Genomic DNA, 19157 nt, shown 5'->3' on the forward strand with positions numbered 1-19157 from the left:
TCACAGAAAAACACCGCCAGATGCTCAACATCATTGATGAGATCCTTCAACGTCTTCCTGTCAACGTTCTCAATGACATCAGGCTGCGAATCGTGGAGCTCCAACACCCACTTCAGGATAGCTTCCTCATGCATCAGGTCTCCGTCATAGATAGTCCTGAACTTATGCCTGTAGAAGGCTAAAGCAGGAAGGTCGGCGAGGTCGTACTCCTTGTCGACACCCTCGTCAGATGTCTTTACGAAATCAATGTCTTTCTCCTCGCATTCGTCGTCAATGTTCTCGAGCTCGCTTAAGATTTTCTGGGACTTCTTGTCGCCTTCTTTGTCTGTAATAGAGAATTATGGTGCGTTAGAAAAACTGCTACGCATTATTACCACTTAGTCATTCCTTCTTTGCTTAAAAAAAATCTGATTGACATCGAATTATTGATAATTTAGTAAATATTCTATGGCCTTTGTATGTTACAAATTCTTCCGGTTTTTTGTTGGTTTGTTGGTTGGTTTTATCTAATACAAATCTTCCAAACAATATTTCTTACAAACAGTCTTAAGATATTTAGAATACTTACAGAAGAAAACAACAACGTGGTCGTTCTCCTCAAGGATCTTCTCCAACATCCTAGAGTTGACCTCCTCGATCTTGCCGGGGATCTCCAGGGTGTCTTCATCTGTCAACCACGCAAGGACCTCGTCTTCGTCTTCGATGTCACCTAGAAATTACGAACATATTTTGTTACTACGGAAGTCCAAATGTTGTCCCTTTTTTGAATATTGGATTCAGGCTTCGGTTTTTCATTTATTTGGTCACTACTCTTACTACTCCCAGTGCCTCATGGGAATGTCAAGTCAATTCATTACATAGTTCAAGGAAATAATAAATATATCCGCAGAAACATACGAAAGACTATAAAAGAGATTCCAGAGTCATAATCCGAGTCAAATAAATTAATCATTTTTGTCAGAGTCTACAGACGAACAAATTGTTTAAAAAAGTACACAAAATTTTTCTTACCCTTGTAAATGAGCGGGTCCTTGTTCCTAAAGAACACGAGTGTGGGGAAGGTCTTGATGCCGTACTTCTTGGCGAGCGCCAGGTCTTCAGTAGTGACGAAGATGATGCCCGTCTCGTCCAACTCATCGTCGATGTTCTCTAGCTCTTCCAAGATGTTGTCGCATTCGTCACCCTCTTCGCAGTTGCCGCCTGGAATTAAATTATTGTTTTGTGTTTTATTTGAAACTGAACTTCCAAGTTTTGCTAGAAAAATTATATAATACAAATTGGATAGTCTTAAGAAGAGTTCGGCCCAGAAAGCTAGCTTTCGGTGTGCAGTCAAGTATATCATCACTTAGTCTTTATTCATGGTTTGATAACATACTCTACCTAATTGTTTTGCACCAAAAATGTACAAGTAGGTATTATTTTGCAATGAAATAGAAATATCGACGGTCCCTACGTACATTCCCTCAAGTGGTACTTAGGGGATTTGTCTTTTTTGTTTCCGTGACCTTCCGGTTGTCATATACTTTCGATTGATTAAAAAAAAATTAGTAAAAATGCTTTAATTCTACCCTAAATCAACACTCGACAAACCCCAGAACTACAACACTTCCAATGTAAATTGAAACTTCAAACCGCTCTCCTGTAAAATTTGCGTTTTGCAATTAGGTTATTGTACGTAGGGACCGTCGATATAAACAAATCTAAAATCTTTTTATGGAATGATATCATAAATTGATGGGTAACCCATCAAATTTATAATCAAACCTAAAAATAACTAGTAACAAAATGAATATAATATCTACTTACTGAAGTAAACCACCACATATTCATGCTCTTCAATCAGATCAGTAAGAATCTCATCAGTGACCTCCTCAATGGTAGCGCTGTTCTTCTGTTCAATGAGCCACTCTAGTACTTCATCTTCATTCATAAGATCTCCCTCATAGATGGCCGGGATATTCTCTTCAAAGTACACGAGTGTTGGTAGATGGTCGATACCGAATTCCTTCGCTTCGGCTTCATTGTCCATACGAACGATAACAATTCCTTCCTTTTCTAGTTCATCGTCAATGTTTTCCAACTCGTTTAAGATCCTGATGTCTTGTTTGTCGTCTTTGTCATCTGAAAGTTAAAGGTCTCTTAAATGTACTTACTTTACCTACTTGACAAGATTGTGTAATATTAGTAGATTTGAAGGCACGTGATCGTCTGAAGGACGACGTCTAAGATAGGGCTAAGTGGAGGGAACCATAAGGAATATAGGCTAAGTTAGCGAGAGAGAGAAGTTTACGTTTGAGAAATCTTTATATCCTACAACATAGAGTTCTCTTTCTTTTCTATATTTACGTTCTCAAAGCGGTGAATTTATGTACATTTTATACAATTCGTATCAAGTAAATAGTGTTCAATGACATACAATATTAGACGTTTAGTCGTTCTGTGTCGTACTTAGAAAAACAAAACGTGTAGCCAAATTTTAATTGGGCCTCAGGTAAATTGAGATTGTAGCATTATATAGTGGTGAGAGGCTTTTATGCTATTTCCATTTTAATGTACAGTAAATTCCATTATACTGAAAATAATATTAAGGTCAACAAGATCTGCAAGTGTGAAAACTGCGCGGAGTCGTAAAATTGGAACGAATTTAGATGACCTCCATCGTATTATTGTGTAATGTTGCAAATTAGTGTATAATTACAATTGCTCTGAAACTTACAGAAGATGACGGCTAAGTACGGGGTGTTGCTGATCAGTTTGTCCATCATCTCATCAGTGACTTCAGGGATCTCGCTGTGGCGCTTCTGATGCAACAACCATCCCAGCAGCTCGTCCTCCTTCATCAAGTCACCCTCGTAAACGTGAGGAATACCCCTCTCGAAGAACACCATGGTGGGAATGGACTCGATACCGTACTCCTTAGCTTCCTTGTCATCGTCAATCTTGACAAACGCAATGTCATTCTGGTCACATTCGTCATCAATGTTCTCCAGCTCAGCCAATATCTTCTGACTCTTCTTCTGGTCCTTGTCGTCTGAAATAAATTCGAAAGACTGTATTTCATTTATATGTCAGTTCTTGATAGTATGTTCTGTACTGAATTATGAAATTCCCTATTTTTAGACGTGGGGCGATTTAAAAAGCTGGCATTGTTTCAAGCGACACAGCCAATGTTAAGGCCGTGCGTACAGAAGTTAAAAAAATACTTACAGAACAGGACGGCGACGTATTGCATTTTGTCGATGATCAGGTCTAACATCTCATCGGTGATGTCCTCGATCTCATCGCTCTCGGTTTGATGTCTCAGCCAGTCAAGTACCTTCTCCTCCTCTTCAAGATTTCCTTCGTAGTAAGTAGGGATGCCCTTCTCGAAGTAGAGCAGTGTAGGTACTTTCTCAATACCGTACTCCTGAGCTTCATCATCATTGTCAATCTTCACAAACGCAATGCCGAGTTGGTCACACTCATCATCAATATTCTCCAGTTCGTTTAATACCTTTTGTGATTTACGGTCGTTATTATCATCTGTAAAAAATATGACCTTCGCTATAATAACGGAGCTTCGAGGAAACTTTACGATCAGTATTTATGCCAAGAAATACACTTACAAAACAACACGGCGACGGTCTTTCCGTCTTTGATCAGACGGTCCAACATTTCATCGGTGACATCTTCGATTTCATCCTTCTCCAGTTGGTCGACGAGCCATTCAAGGATCTCCTCTTCGTTCTCAAGATCACCTGCAAGCAAAACAAGCAAAAACGAACCAAACGTCATTATTACATAAACAGTTTTAAATATAAACTTAGCTTTATCTTGTTGAAAGTATGTACCGTCGTAAACATTGGGGATCTGTTTTTCGAAGTAGACGATGGATGGTACGTTATCGATGCCGAAGTCTCTAGCTGCCTTCGTGTCGTCGATCTTGACGAATTGGATGCCGTGACGGTCGCAGTCATCGTCTATCTTCTCGAGCTCAGCGAGAACCGTCATTGATTCATCGTCGCCGTGGTCGTCTGAAATGATTTAAGTCTTATTATAGCACTTACTTAATTTGCAATCACTGTTTATTTCAGTTGTCCAAAAATAATTGATGATTAACGTGCTGTCTCGAAATAAAAAAATCGGAGGTGTATTTCAGGCGTGAAATAATCTTCTCATTAATTAAGATTACGTGTCTTTAAGTATAAATAGTATTGTACTCACAAAACAGTACGACAAGGTTGTCGACATTCCCGATCAAGGTGTTCAAAGTCTTAGCGGTGACATCTTCGATGATATCCTCCTCGTCACCGGTGGACTTATTAGCGATCAGCCACTCTAGTACATCCTCCTCCCTGCTCAATTCACCTGGAAACATACACACAACACTATTTCAATCTCACATAACATTGAACATACATCTCCCCTCAATGATCCAGACCCAACAGAACTCCAGACTTCAAAATAAATAAAGCACAAAAATACCCAAATCTATTTTGAACCCAATAAAATATCCATGGATGTTTAAACCTTTCAAGTGTTATTACCTGTTATTTACTAGTACTCAGAATAGTTTACTATCTAACACTCACTTAAACACCTCCATTACAATCCCAACGATATACAAAGGAGAAAGTATTGCAGCAATCTGACGTAAACCAGCAACAGTCGTCATTAACACCATCCGTTTCCTCGATACGAGCGTCAATAAACGTAAAATATGAGTCACGAACCTTCATAGATAATAGGTATTTGATGCCTGTAGTAGACCAGTCTTGGCAGGTCTCCAAGACTGTACTCCTCGGCTAGTTCCTCGTCGTGGATCTTCACGAAACCGATACCGAGTTGGTCAGCCTCGTCGTCAATGTTTTCCAGCTCTTGGAGAGCTTTAGCGCATTTCTTACATTCCGGTTTGTCTGTAACATGTTGAGCGACAATTTAATTTTACGACTCGCCTGATTGTTTGGGCCGTGCCTAATCATGCCTCTTAGGACGTGAAGCGGTGCAGTTAAGTGCCTAAATGCCTAAATGAATTTGCTATGTGTGTTAAATTTTGTGTGCAAGAATAAAGCTCGTGTCGTGCAATCTCCTATTGGGTGTGTTGTGGTTCTATACTATAGATATATCTATCTTCATCACTAGACTAAAAGCTATTGGACTATTTGAAAGTGTGCACATCTACTTATAGGGACTCTCAAAAATTATTATAGGTATAGTAAAAAAGCCTAAGTTTAAGTTCATTCCATGTACAGAGGGTTCATAAAAATGTAGGCACAACATTCTTTTGAAAATAGTAAAACTTAGAAGTGATGATAGGTGTAGCATACTTGAAGATGTAAATTTCATGAACGTGTATAAATAGGAAGGCATTGTAAACAACGCTGATCTGACGGCATGCCGTGGACACGGCACTCTTCCATCACATATTTAGGTCAAGGTCATCGTACGATCTTGTTCTTGGAAAGTTTTTGGACGCACTTCATTATAACTTGGCAGTATTGTTTGATGATGTACGAAGATTAGTTTTTAATAGTTTTTTACTGTCGTTAAGGGGGGAGAATGTGCGCCTGACGTTGTAGTCGTGACATGTCGGTCCGTCAATCCGAGCTTGCTGGCGGGACGCAAATAGCACAGCCAAAATAGCTCGCCTCACGGCCCGATAATGCAAACGCGTTTTTGATTCTAGCTTTCCCTTAGACTAGATACACGAACAACGATGACTTAGGCGAAACACTGAGATTCCAGTGAGGCGGAGACATTCATTATAGCGCAAGTTTTATGAGCAGACCACGAAAAATTTTGTTTCAATGTGAGTATAACTGAAACTGTTAAAATGATAACAATTCACGTTAGATTATGGCGATTGAGTATAATTTCGCTCTGTGAGTCACATCGTTCCAATATGTTGTATCCGAGCCAAATATTTAATTAGGCGTATTCATCATCAATTGTCTGATAAGCGCAGCAGGTAGCTATACGATTTTAATTTAATAATTTGGATGCACGTTCTTCTGTTGCCGATCTATAAAAGAAGCGTGAAGCACATCTATGATATAGATAAACAAATACTATATACTACGAAGCGAGAAGAGTTACAGCCAAGCCGACATTAGAAGGAGGCATGCCGCCAGCTGCTGAGAATCTTACTTACTGTTTGACGGGCCGCAACTTTTGTGATCAGGACCTACGTCAAAAACACAATCAAAACACACTGCACAATATACAGACGCATGTTCTAACCTTCACTAACAATTACGATGTACACGACTGAGAGGAAGAGACTCTACTCGACAGGACTACGTCGACAGAAATTACAGTTTCATTTGATTACTTTGGTTAGTTGAAAAAAATGGCTCGAATTTACCACAATTGCTAATATACGATGACAAAACCCAAAACATACACTCCAATACTTACAGAAGAGCACGGCTACATAGTCTGTGTCCTCGATGATTTTCGATAAGATCTTTTGGTTGACTTCTTCTATCCGGTCAGGAAGGTCCATTGCTTCTAAACTCGTCAAGAAATCCAGGACGCTCTCCTCGTCCATGAGATCTCCTAAAATTGTCAACGTTTAAACATAATTCATTAGTAACAGTAAAAATAAAAGTATTCCCGAATATGAAGTTCAAATGACATATTTTTATAACAGAATGTGAGATATTGTGGCATATTGGGTTTCATTCAAGTGGTTGCAGTTGCTCGAACTAAAAAAATATTTAGCTGAACACACGCAACATGTTAAAGACATCTCAGAATTCAGAGAGATTAAATCACGCATTTTATAAATAGCTGAAATCCGGTATAAAGAGCCCAGTTGTAAATTTAACAATCAAGGGAAGATCTTGAATCACCGTTTATAATTAGTAGAGGAACACTAAAATCTACGTCTGCTAATCTATTCAAGAGTTTTAAGAAGTCGTTCGATTCTAAAGTGTTTTTTTACTAATGGCTGATCTAATGTTTTATATAAAACCTTTGTCGGAAAAGTACAGCAACCTTGCCAATGTTTGTGTAGTATAAGATTGTGTCCTGGCCAAAGCGTTGCCGACCACGTGGCAATGATTTCAGGGAAGACGTTTAGCAACCGGAACGTATTTTAGGTCAACATAAATAAGTTACGTTGAATGAATTATTTTGAATGAAGTATTTAGCAATGCGCTTAAATATGAGGTCACACGAACATAAACAGCTTAATACAACATATGCAGTGTTATTGAATTTCAGTTGAATATCTTTTCTTAAACATTTTATTGGAGACATCGGTAATAAAAATAAAAGTGTTAAATAAATTGTGGTGACACATCTGAATTTAAATTTGACAAATATTACGTTTCCTACATTTATCTTGTGGAAGATAGATCATTGCCATGGCGGTGTTGTTGATATAATTTTGTATTTACCGATTGATTATGTTACCAATTTGCCTGCTCTTTCAAGACCCCTCGTTGGTTATGTCGAAAGTCCATGTTCTGGAATGGATATTCTTACAAATTAAAATTAGTAAGTATAGAAAATATTGAGTTCTATTCATCTACAAGAATGAGGCAGATAAGACGACAGATATGTTTACTTCATGTTATAAATTCCTGCGCCCGCGCGTGTTTGTTTTAATGCACATTATTATGCTAATAGCCCACAGCATAATGCTACAGCGTCTGTTGAAAAGCTTATTTTTCAAGTACTTAAGTACGAAAATATATCATGACATAGGCGCGTTAAAATATTCTAACGTCTTATTATTTCGATTATTATTTCTTCCTATAGATCATTTAGTTTAGTTAAAAGTTTCTTACTTCAACTTTTTGGCTCATATAAGACTTGTAGCGGCGTCTTGCGCTACGGTCCACCAGTGATGTCTATCTACGCAGGTGTGCCTGTGTAGGAAGACTAGGAAGACCATGTGGAGGAAAAGAGGGTTGTGCAGTTTTCCCAACTGCAAATCTGCGCTGGCAAACTTGCTCAGCCTAACCTGTCTCGTAGACCAGAGCATGTGTGGCTAGCATAAAAGGCACATCGATATCGTCTCAATCATGTAAATTTTCTGCTGTTTTGATCGCTGACTAATTGATAAGAGCTAATCGTCATGCAAGTTCCAATTTTTACTATATTGCATTATGGGTTATTCAGTTTTACATTACATATGTAAGCGGATATCTGCCTAATTCTTGTAGATAGATAGCAAATAAAACACAACAGTCTGACCTTCGTATATGATCGGTTCCTTCTCACGGAAGTACGTGAGGGCGGGGAATTTCGTGATGCCATACTGCTTAGCGAGCCGTTTGTCGTTGATCTTCACAAAGTCTACCCCGAACGTGTCGGTGTCGTCGTCGATTTTCTCAAGCTCTTCTAGTACCTTGTCACACGTTACGCAGCTTCTTGCATCTGATGAAGAAAATTTGTCATTGGAGCGAGGTAAGTTTAAAAAGCTGTATTTACTTGATGGAGACCACGGCCGGTGTAACCTTCGTAAATATCCAGAATGAAACGCATGTTTATGTTCATACAAGTTAAGTATAAATAATTTTATCTTAGTCTTCAAGAGTGAATCTGGTATTTTGCAAGCTCAAGCTATCAATTTGGTACCGAAAAAAAATGTATTATGTTGATAAACAGAATATTTCAAGTGCAAAACATGTACCACTATTTTTAATCCAAATTCCACCACAACCACCAACGCAAGCTCCGCAAACTGTGGGCTAATCCCATCAAAATATGTACAGCAGATAACAAAATACACCTGTTTTATAACTAACAGAATCTTTATAAGATTACGTGGCATGCCTTCCTACCAATCAACAGCTTGAAACATCACATTCAGAACATTTACAGCCATCTAGACTCAGTTCCAGCAAACAAAATCACGCATCTGAAACCACGGTAATAAATAAGGTAGTGTCTTTATAACAGCGAAGCAGACAGAATTTACAGAACAAACTTTAGATTATGTCTAATACTATCTGTCTGAATCGATGCAATTAGCAGAACATTATTATGTACCAAAATATTTTAGTATTGACTCCTACACAGCTTAGACTTTGCGCCGTGTGCATCTTAAAAGTCATCAACAGACGTATATGCTCTACCAACTAGTTAATAGCCTGAGTAGGTGAATTGACGAGAAACACAGATTTAACTTCTTATACACAGCTCCAAGACTCATTCAAAAACAGAAACCACTCGCACGTGGATTCCAAAATTTATGATATAAGCAAAATATTTTACAAAAATAAAACGACTTATTCTTAGCCCGAAGAATAACATGGCGATGACTGATGTTGCAAATCGCGTCTTAAATTTGGCTGCTCAAATAAGTTATGAAGCTTTGGTGATTTACCCTGTCGAGATCTGTGCTCGACGGATGACTGACATACCTCGAACCTACACTATGGAGAAAAAACAGCTGTTATATTTGTTCTATAAATACTCACAAACGTAAAATATGTATCGGTAGCATTCAAATCTGATTCAAAGGGATCTTTAGTTTATTTACAACTTTCTGGTTTAAATAAATATGAAGCAATGTAAGCTCCGAAATGGCTTTTAAACACTATTAGATATTCTTTTAAAAATACTTTCTGAGATGTATAAATACAAATTCTCATAGCAATCCGTTCCTCAATGATGTACAAAACAATTTGGAATTTGTTCAAATTATGTTTGACAGGTACCTATTGTTCTGTATTACAGCCGCTTGCTTGTAAGCTTATGACGCAATAAACATCATTAACCTTAGCTAAAGAAAATAAACTCATAAATAAATATAGCGAATGAAAAACGCGCGACACTAGCGCCCAGTTTATATTTACGATGTACTACTACTATTACTGTATGTGTGCGCACATTACGGTTCAATTCGTGGCCGCCGTAGCTTTTAATTTAATGGCCTATGCCAGTTTTATGTTACCTCAAGAGCATGAAAACATTTTACTGGTTAACAGGGCGTTCAGGGTAGTGAATTGATTAACCAGATGCCAATTACGACTGCATACTAAGGTCAATTTAATTTGACTAGCATAGGAAAATCCCATTGATCGTGGTTGAAAATAATTTGTAGAAAAATATGGATAATGTCATCGCATAATTTATTATAGAGGTAGTAACTCGGCTTTATCAGTATATCTAACAACTCATTTTTTTATTAAAGCTTTATCAATCTTTATAATCGATGAATAAATTATATCCTTCATAGATTTCTTCGATTTAATTCAAAACGTTTTATATTATACTTTTAGTTTTATTTAGAGCACGGCGTTACTTTAGAACGTTTGAATTGTTCTCTGTATCTATTTTTGTTTGAATAGATGTAACTGACCATCTGGTGGATTTAATAGTCCATTGCCAACAGTCGGTTGTCAAAAATTAATCTAACAAGCTTCAATATCAATAAATTGTCACGTTACTCTCAGTATCGTGTGTTTATTTGTTTAATATTTAAAGTACTAGAGGACCCGCACGGCTTCCCTTGCGTATAACTTAGGGTACATAAAAGTACACTTTCAACCACTTATTCTAACCCGTTGGGGGATGCTCTTCTAAAAAACATATTTATTTATCTATATTTGACCCAAATACAGCATTCCTTTTGATATACTCTATCCGTCCATCTATCTCTATCCGTTTCGTGGTTTTAAAGATCTAAGCCTACATATACATATACATATACATATACATGCAGACATAGGGACAAACGCAAGAAGCGGCTTTTCTTTATACTATGTAGTGATGCTAATGGCAATCATGTTAGTACAGCGACTTCAAACTTCAAAGTGATTGAAAAAGCTCTAAAGACTGTTACGATCCGGTAAACGATAGTGTTTGCAATTTAAACTCTCGTCAAACGATGAATTTGCTTTCATCTGCCTACTGAAGCGTTACTCTGTAAGCAAACTGCGAAAATCATACGTTTCAGCTTATTGTCGTAGGTAATGTTCTCTACCTTGAGAGTGAAAAGTTGTATAAGAGAAGCTACCAGAATGAACAGAACTACCAGATGATGTAACTTTTTATTTTAATAATTATTTACTTATTGCTGATATTCTACCAAATTAAAACTACAAAACATGTTTTCATAGTGACTTACTAAGTATAATAGAAGCGAACTATTTTGTAAATTCTGCTACGATCAGATTCCAAAATCAGACAACTAATCGGGAAAAAAATAGCAGGAATACGTAGATTTAGGCTGCCTTAAAGATAAATGGCCAATTGAAGACTAACATAATCAAAACTCAAGGCGGTCAATGTCTTTACAGTGACATTTGTTTATTTACAGAGATCACTCATTGCTCCATAGAAACATTACAAACATTACAGCGGCGAGCCAGGTTGTAAAGTCTGCGCTGCGGAGGTCAAACGGTAGTAACTTTGTGTAAATACAGACTGATTTCTATGTATTGGACGATATTAGTTTCATGGAAACGAAGACGTAAAGACAAAATATTTATTGATTTCTGTTTGTTATTATTGATAGTTATGTATTTCCTAGTCTTTTCCGTATTTTCTTAAGACTCTTGTAAAGGATTCATCATTCATCATCATCATCTTTTTTTCTCATCTCATTATCATCTTGTTCATTAATGTTCAAGCAGCAGGGAACGGTTTCGTTACAGAAGTGAAACGACAGACCTATCTGTTCAGACAGACATCATATCATCACCATCAGCCTAGCCTTTCTTCCAACTATGTTGGAGTCAGCCTCCAAACTCATCGAATGCAGCTGGATACCAGTATTTTACATGGAGCGACTGCCTACCGGACGTCCACAACACAGTTACCTGTTTTACACGACACTACGGAAAGTAAGACTGGTTGCCAGCCTTTACAGCTTTTGACTACTGTCTGTCCAAGATCTTTGAAAATGGCAGCCGCAACTCACAATTTAAAGTGATATCTGAAACACGGAGGAACTCAATATGTATATGATGGTCACCCATCTACAGAACAAGCGTGGCTTGAGCTCAGAGATCGATCCGCACGCTGGTTATTAACTAAGCTACGAGCTCCTCATACAGATATGATTCATTTAATATCTCCACAAAGTTCCTAGTGTTCTAACCCTAGAAGCTTCGTAATGTTTTCATTAGAAGTTTTATTGCCAACTATATTTACATGGGCAGCGCGACGCATCGGCGTGCGCTGGCGTCGCAATTGTTTTGCATGTCCTGCATACTCGCGCTACTACTTCGAAACAGCTCTCTATGATTCATCTATTTTAATGATTCAATCTACATTGTATTATTACGCAAAGGATTTGATGAATTGAGTTATTAATTTTGTCTAGCTTTAGTCTTCTAGGTAACCTTACCACTTTTTCAACAAAGTTCAACCGAACTAGCGTTATTTATCTCCAGCCACTGTCTGAAAGTCGTCCAGATAGATGACATAGGCCTGAAGCCTGCTTGAAGCCTTCATTGTGTTACACATATAGGTACCTATCTACATATCTGGGTGCCGCCGAGTTGAACGAAATAGTATTTTTTTTATTATCAAGTTCATGAAATATTGTAGTTAAAGCTGGACTTGTACCTAAACTCTTTCTAGATGCCATTACTTTTTATTCAAGCACCTGTTTATTAAGTGCATAAGCTTCAATAAGCTAAAAACTTTATATGAAACCTCATGTCTAACATCAAATGAAACACGTCATACATATCCCACATTTTCCGGTAAATGAGAAAGTTCATGAGTGTCAATTTACTTTCCATGTATTTAATATTGCTGCCATTTAGCTACATCAAACATTAAAATATTTCAAAAGCATATTTAATTTCCTTTATTTATTTTATTATTTTTCATCACTAGATTCTACAAATAAATTAATATTATGTTCGCTATCCTATCACTATCTGTATTAAAACTTGCATTGGGTGCTTACTGTGCTTAGTAACCATAGGTTTCTTATCATTTGAACCATAAATTATGAAGATTACTACATCCCACTGCAACATTATACTAAAATATAAATAGTACAACTCGGTGGTTATTTTAAGATCTGAACTATTTAGTTCATTCTCCAGCATTTTTGTTTATTCTTCCAGCAACGCTTTACGGTTTGTAAATAATTTGTCATTGGGTGAAATATTAATTTTATTATCTTTGGGCTTTATCCAGGCGCGGTTTAGTTGATTTTTTATTATTTTTATAGTTGTTGTTACGTTGGGAATGTGTAAGATGTCTTGTGTTAAAGGGTGGTCAGTATCATAATCTTAAACAAGATTTTTTTTAGACCACTCTATGAAAACTTGACATGCATTTAGTTTTAATTAAAACCATGTTGAATAACAGACATCAAGCTAAAGCGGCACTTCTCATCTATCTAAAATGATCAACTTAATGTTCAAGTGGTTCTATGAGTGTGTACTAACGTCCAATGAGCTTTTGTTAATCTCAACCGAACACTCTGACGTAAATGTTTAGAAAACACGATTTTAAGATAACACGCTGTAACGACCTTACGCCGAAGACAGACAAACTTACGATATTTCTTCTCAATAATGACGAAGTAAAATGAAAGAATTACGAGTGCATAAAATTAGCGCTTATTTGTAGGGTTAGATCCGTGTTGTAGAATCTAAACCAGCAAATTGTTATCTTGAAAAGCAGGATTCGTTATGAGAATTTGCTAAAAATCTTGAAATACCACAATAAATATTCTATTGCCGCAAATTTCCACCCAATCCTGGGCAAGGGTCTCCTCCCAAACGAGGGAGAGGGGAAAATCTACTCGATCATGAAATCACCTTAGCAAATACCGAAAAATATTTCTTTGCATCTTCAATAATAATATAATCTATCCCCTCAATAAAAATATAGAGTCTAGCGCAAACTTATAAATATACAACTGTGTAAGTGCTTTGGTTGACTTAGGTATGGATCATCGTGGTTCTCTCGATCAGTCCTCCTCAACGGAAATATTAATTAGGTGTAAGGCAACGGGAATATTAAATAAGGGATAATGTAATTGTTAGATATGGAAATTTTATTGGCTGTCTATACAAACTTTTGAATTACAGTCTCACTATCAAGGCGTATAAACACTAAACAAATAACAAAATCATCATGGTTTAACAGCACATAACCGCTTGTATCAAAGCATTTTGTCTCTACAATGACCCAAATTAAATATATTTTTTCATAATTTTCGACCAAGTTCATTAAATTTTCGCATTATGAATGTATTTTACGATCTTCAGCGATACTTCTGCCAACAGGGCTGTTAGCGGAACAAAATTCTAAGTTTCATAAAGCTTTTTATAAGTTTTTATTTGTGTTCGTATATCAGTATGACGTGAACGCCGACCCCGTTCATATGTCTTTAGTTATTTTCGGTGTCTTCTGATTCATATGGTGAGAAGAAACAAATGCGTAAGAAATTCTCAATGACGTTGACAACGTTAATTGGCATAAGTCTGTTTCGTTCAGGGTGAGATTGCTGAATGTGCCGTGTAGAATGGCATAACTCAAGTGACACGGTTCGTGTATCATTTTCTTTTAGAAAAATTGTTCAGTAATTTATTTCTGTCTTTCCGCCCAAAGTAAAGTTTAAAGTGACTTTTATTGCACCTGTTTCTTTTCTAAGATCATATAAGCTGACACGTTTATGAAATTACTAGGCTCTTGGAAGAACATATCGTCTAGCTGTGTCTTAGTGTGCAATAACCATGACTTTATGAAAAGAAAGATCAATGGACTCCTTTGGATGAAAGAGTTGAATGACTTGTGATGAAGTGAGTGAGGATAGAATTAGTCTCATATAAAAATCTAGTTCGGAGTTTTCTAAATTTATGAAGTTTCTTGCTTCTAGTTTCTGTATTCTGTGGCTGTCATAAGCGATCATGTCTTCAAAGAGTTGAATACTCTTTGAAGACATGACATGACAGGTGTTACTATATTTTATCTATTTGTATACTAACTATTTTGAACCTTCATCGATAGTTATGACTGTAATGTGATTACAATTATAAAAGTAGTAAACCTAATAGTTGTCTACTCTCAGCTGCATTGCTATATTGTCGTCTGTATTCAAGTCAGTCTCTTGAATTTTGGGTTTGAGAATGCAAGCGTAAGATTTGCATTTTCAACATAATAATATTTATCTAGTGCCAAGATCTGCACCATTTTTTTAGATGGCCACATGGCATCATTAATATCAGTATACATTTTCTTGTAAACAATGCACTGATTCTGATACTTTCAAGATTGACATTTGTTAGATTCGAATGTAAGAATCCAATGCCTTTGCCAATAACTATGCCATTTTTTGTTATCTTTAGTATTTTTGTCGGCTGGCAATTTCATCTAGAATCTGGTTTTAATTAAATGGGCGGAAACTACTTAAACTGAATGAATTCTCTCTGAAGTTTTAAATAAATTGTTCTGCTTTTCGTTCCTTGTATTCTATATTTTTACCACACAAATCTATCATTCGTTTGTCATTCAGTGCTAAAACCTTGCAGAGACAATCACTCAATCATTGCCTGTATTCATCTATTGCAGTGCATTCGCATTCGTGGCTTGAAAGGCGAACAGGCCTTTGGGGGTGGGAACCAGGACCACATTAACGACAGATAAAGATACCATAGGAAGGTGATAGCGGCAGTGAAAATAGGAATAGGTAATTAATTAAACCTTTCTTAGCTGTCGTATTATAATAAATCGTGTAACAAATATAATATAGCCCATTGGTGATCAGTTTACAGTACAGAAGAACAGGCGTCGTGGATAATGGGAGTCATAAGAGGGCGTAACAAAATGCCAGTCAGAATACTAAATCGAACGGTGATTATCCACCAATGCCAATATGACGTAAACATTTGACATTTGGCAGTAACAAGACAAGATTTGATAGCTATGGTATTTGGAATGAGGAAATACGTCTATGAACCAGAACAATCGACATAACTCTCTGTTGTAGATGAAGTGACACCGGCTGCCACCACGTGGAAATAATTATATGTATTCATTATAGGGCCAATACACTTTTTACATTAAAACTCGTAAATACAGACGGAATACCTAAATAGCTCCTTGCGTGTTTGTGTTAATTGTTCACTCTACAGAACACTGGTCGTTAAAAGAAATAATGTCTGTCTGGTAATTATAGAAAATGTATAGAATGGCGAGGAATTCAAAACAATAGAAAATTGCGATGATGACAAAACCTGGTAGAAAATATAAAATAGCGAACATAATCTCTTGCGCAGATTTAGGGCAAGAGAACTTGTTACTGTGGCACATGAAACTGTTGGGATTTTCATTATTTACACACAGATCAGATCTAAATTCAGGAATGAGATTTATAGCTTCGAATGACCCGATTTTGCCATTACATTAGCTTTAAAATAATGAAATGAACCTTTTCAACTCAGCACACAGCGAGGTGGTGCTATCAACATCGCTAGTTAATTTGTTAAAATTAATGTATTCTTGTACACGAATTGTGGCAATTTTCATTAATCCAGGAATTAATGTTAGCATTCTTGATTTTGGAAGTATTCCAATTGAAACAGTTGTACGAGAACATTTTCGTAATTATGTCTTTTCTGTATCACTTACTAGGTGACCAGAAACTATTTTTGTAACACAAAAACTTTCATGACGGCAATCACGCTATCAAGAGGCCGGCTCGTTCTACTTGTGAATTATTTTATTCGATTTAGAAATTAATCTGAATGTACTTATTCAATATCAATAAATGAGATTTATTTCAACGCACGTCAAAGTCAATGCCTGAAATGTTTCAACCCACATTAAACGAGATGATTTATTTTGCTTAGGTATCAAAATAAAATATTGTCGTAGCTTACAACTTCATTAAATTGATTGTTTACTTTTCGATCGTCTATCTATGCTATAGTCATCTATTAATGTGATATAATAATAATGTTATCATAAGTCGAATATAACTGTAGTTAAAACTAAGACAGAAATCTTCTAAACTGAGACATTGTCATTTCTAATCAATAATTTGTTTCTATAGTTAGATTTGTTTTATTTGTACCATGAGGTGTGAGGTTTGTTTATGTTTTTGTTTGTACATCCATATTTCAAGTGTCTGACGGTAACCACCTGTGTTTCGTTAAATCAAACGTCTAGCGAGTAAAATATGTCTTTAGCAAGATCCCAATAAAACAAATAAAACCATTTTCTTAGAACATCTAGAGCTAGCTCGGAACAATTTAGTCTCTCAGCCAAGAGGCGATCTTGCATCGGTGCCGGCTTCGACAGTGATTTATGACACTTTTTGCGTCTAGACCAACCACTGCATCCTTCGGATGAGTGAGAGATGCATAGTGGACATGGCAACGACTATAGATATGTCAAGATAATTAATGAATATCTGACGAATTAGCCTATTGCTACGATCGCTTCCAACTCACACACTCATACGCACACACGCACCGCTTGCACTTTTACGAAATGATCATCGTTAAGAATGTGACGTAGCAACAAACAGATCACATCGACAGTTGGCGACAAAAGAAAATAGTCGGAATGCCGATACCACGTAATGGAAGTCTATTTCAGCGGCATATGCCGCGGCACACAGTTTTAGCCGAGCTAAGAGCGTAGGCGCCTTGCGACCTTGGCGGAGCCAGCATCGGTGGAACGGTGGAAAATGAGACTCGGTACCATTTTAGGCCGCGCCGACGGCCGCAGCGGTCGGCGGCCGGGTCAAGTTTTATTGTCTCCGCGGCTCGGTTGCATAACTGCGAATCGCGAACCGAGCCGCTCGCTTCGAAAATATCATGCGCACAGCCCGAGGCGCGGGTCCGCCGAGGCGGTCTTCCCCTCGGCCCGTCCGAAGATCATTAACTCGACGATAACCCATTTGGACGGGCGCCGTCGCAGACGTTTCGACACGACGACGACCGCCCCCGCCCTGGCCGCCGGCCAGCTTTCGAAAGCTCGCAAAATTAAACGGAGACGCACGCCGGTCGGCCGGCGGCGGACGAGTGGCAGCACTTACACCAGTACACCGCGACGAAATCCTTCTCTTCCAGCACTCGCTCCAACTGTTTGGCGGTGACCTCCTCGATCTGGGGCTCGTGTTTGGTCGGGGCGGGGGATTTGCGCGCGGTCGCGGCGGCGGCGAGCAGCAACACGGCCGCCAAAGCCTTCAGCCACCGAGCCATGGCGAGGGCGCGCGCGGACTGACGCCGCCGCGCCGCCCGCCCTGCGCAAGCGCCGCCCGCGCCCGCGCAGCCCCCGCCGCCGCGCGCATGCGCAGCGCCCACAGCCTCGACCACCGCCGCCCAATGCCGATGCTTCAGTTTTGTTTACATCGCGACGCATTGCCTCCGGTGTTGCGAAGACCTCGCCACGTAATATGACTCGATATATCTTGCAGATTGCATTGCGCGACCATGCGTTTACATTATTTTTTACCAGAACATTGCATATTTGATACAGCAACAAATAAAGCCTTCCAATTTATTTAAGTAGTACCTACCAACTTTACGTTTTAGCATATTAAGGACCCGTTATATTAAATCTGTTAAGTAGGTACTTGCTGCAATCATATTATGGAAAACAAAAAGACACATATTATGTCACAATATCATGAAAGCCCAAGGGCTTATCTAATTGCCTGCACCTATTACATAAATCAAGCTATTTACAGTTTAGACCTCCTTAACTAAATAGCTGGTACAGTTTTAGATTTTGCATGACAGCAAATAAGGTAGCTATCTACCTATTATTCATCTGATACCTAAACTGTATGAATTGTATGATGAAGATACTAGTAAAGTATTATCATTGCATTAAGTAAAGTAATATAATCTGAGCATACATAGGTACATACTTAGGTACTTATATACACCGCAAAAATATAAATATATAAAACTGCCGCTTTCCTATAGGAGAAGGCCAGGGAACGCCAGTTGGTAGGTTCCTTACAAAATTCCTTTCCTTCAATTGGTCATACAGGGCCGCCGGTTAGCTAATGACCTTTTTGTATTGCCGATATAATATTTGTAATCCAAGCAATAAAGGAAATATCTATGATGCATGACTCATTTGAGTGCATGACTCATTGCAACTGTGTTTACATAAAAAAGCGTTCTGCCTAAGTTTAAAGTCAAGTCGAATAACATTAAACACACAGCGAATAAATACTTATTTATTAAAATATTTTACTTAGGTAGGTACCTACATAGTTTATCATTGAA

General features: G+C 37.8%; 1 protein-coding gene across 2 annotated transcripts in view; it reads right to left on the bottom strand.

Moving 5' to 3' along the window:
* The window catches only part of LOC142973752 (uncharacterized), a 29357-nt gene extending 11203 nt beyond the window's left edge, over positions 1-18154 (bottom strand). For both annotated transcript variants that reach the window (XM_076115745.1, XM_076115744.1), the window contains exons 1-14: positions 17954-18154; positions 8185-8367; positions 6397-6537; positions 6131-6163; positions 4713-4895; positions 4204-4347; positions 3831-4013; positions 3606-3737; positions 3208-3522; positions 2717-3031; positions 1807-2121; positions 1012-1200; positions 569-709; positions 5-325 (exon numbers count right to left, since the gene is read on the bottom strand). In XM_076115745.1, coding sequence (XP_075971860.1) covers positions 5-325; positions 569-709; positions 1012-1200; positions 1807-2121; positions 2717-3031; positions 3208-3522; positions 3606-3737; positions 3831-4013; positions 4204-4347; positions 4713-4895; positions 6131-6163; positions 6397-6537; positions 8185-8367; positions 17954-18119 — 2761 coding nt within the window. In that variant the 5' untranslated portion in view covers positions 18120-18154. The remainder of the gene's footprint in view (positions 1-4; positions 326-568; positions 710-1011; positions 1201-1806; positions 2122-2716; positions 3032-3207; positions 3523-3605; positions 3738-3830; positions 4014-4203; positions 4348-4712; positions 4896-6130; positions 6164-6396; positions 6538-8184; positions 8368-17953) is intronic.
* Positions 18155-19157: the final 1003 nt, after the last annotated feature.

Source organism: Anticarsia gemmatalis, chromosome 6 (assembly GCF_050436995.1).
Source record: "Anticarsia gemmatalis isolate Benzon Research Colony breed Stoneville strain chromosome 6, ilAntGemm2 primary, whole genome shotgun sequence".
NCBI lineage: Eukaryota > Metazoa > Arthropoda > Insecta > Lepidoptera > Erebidae > Anticarsia > Anticarsia gemmatalis.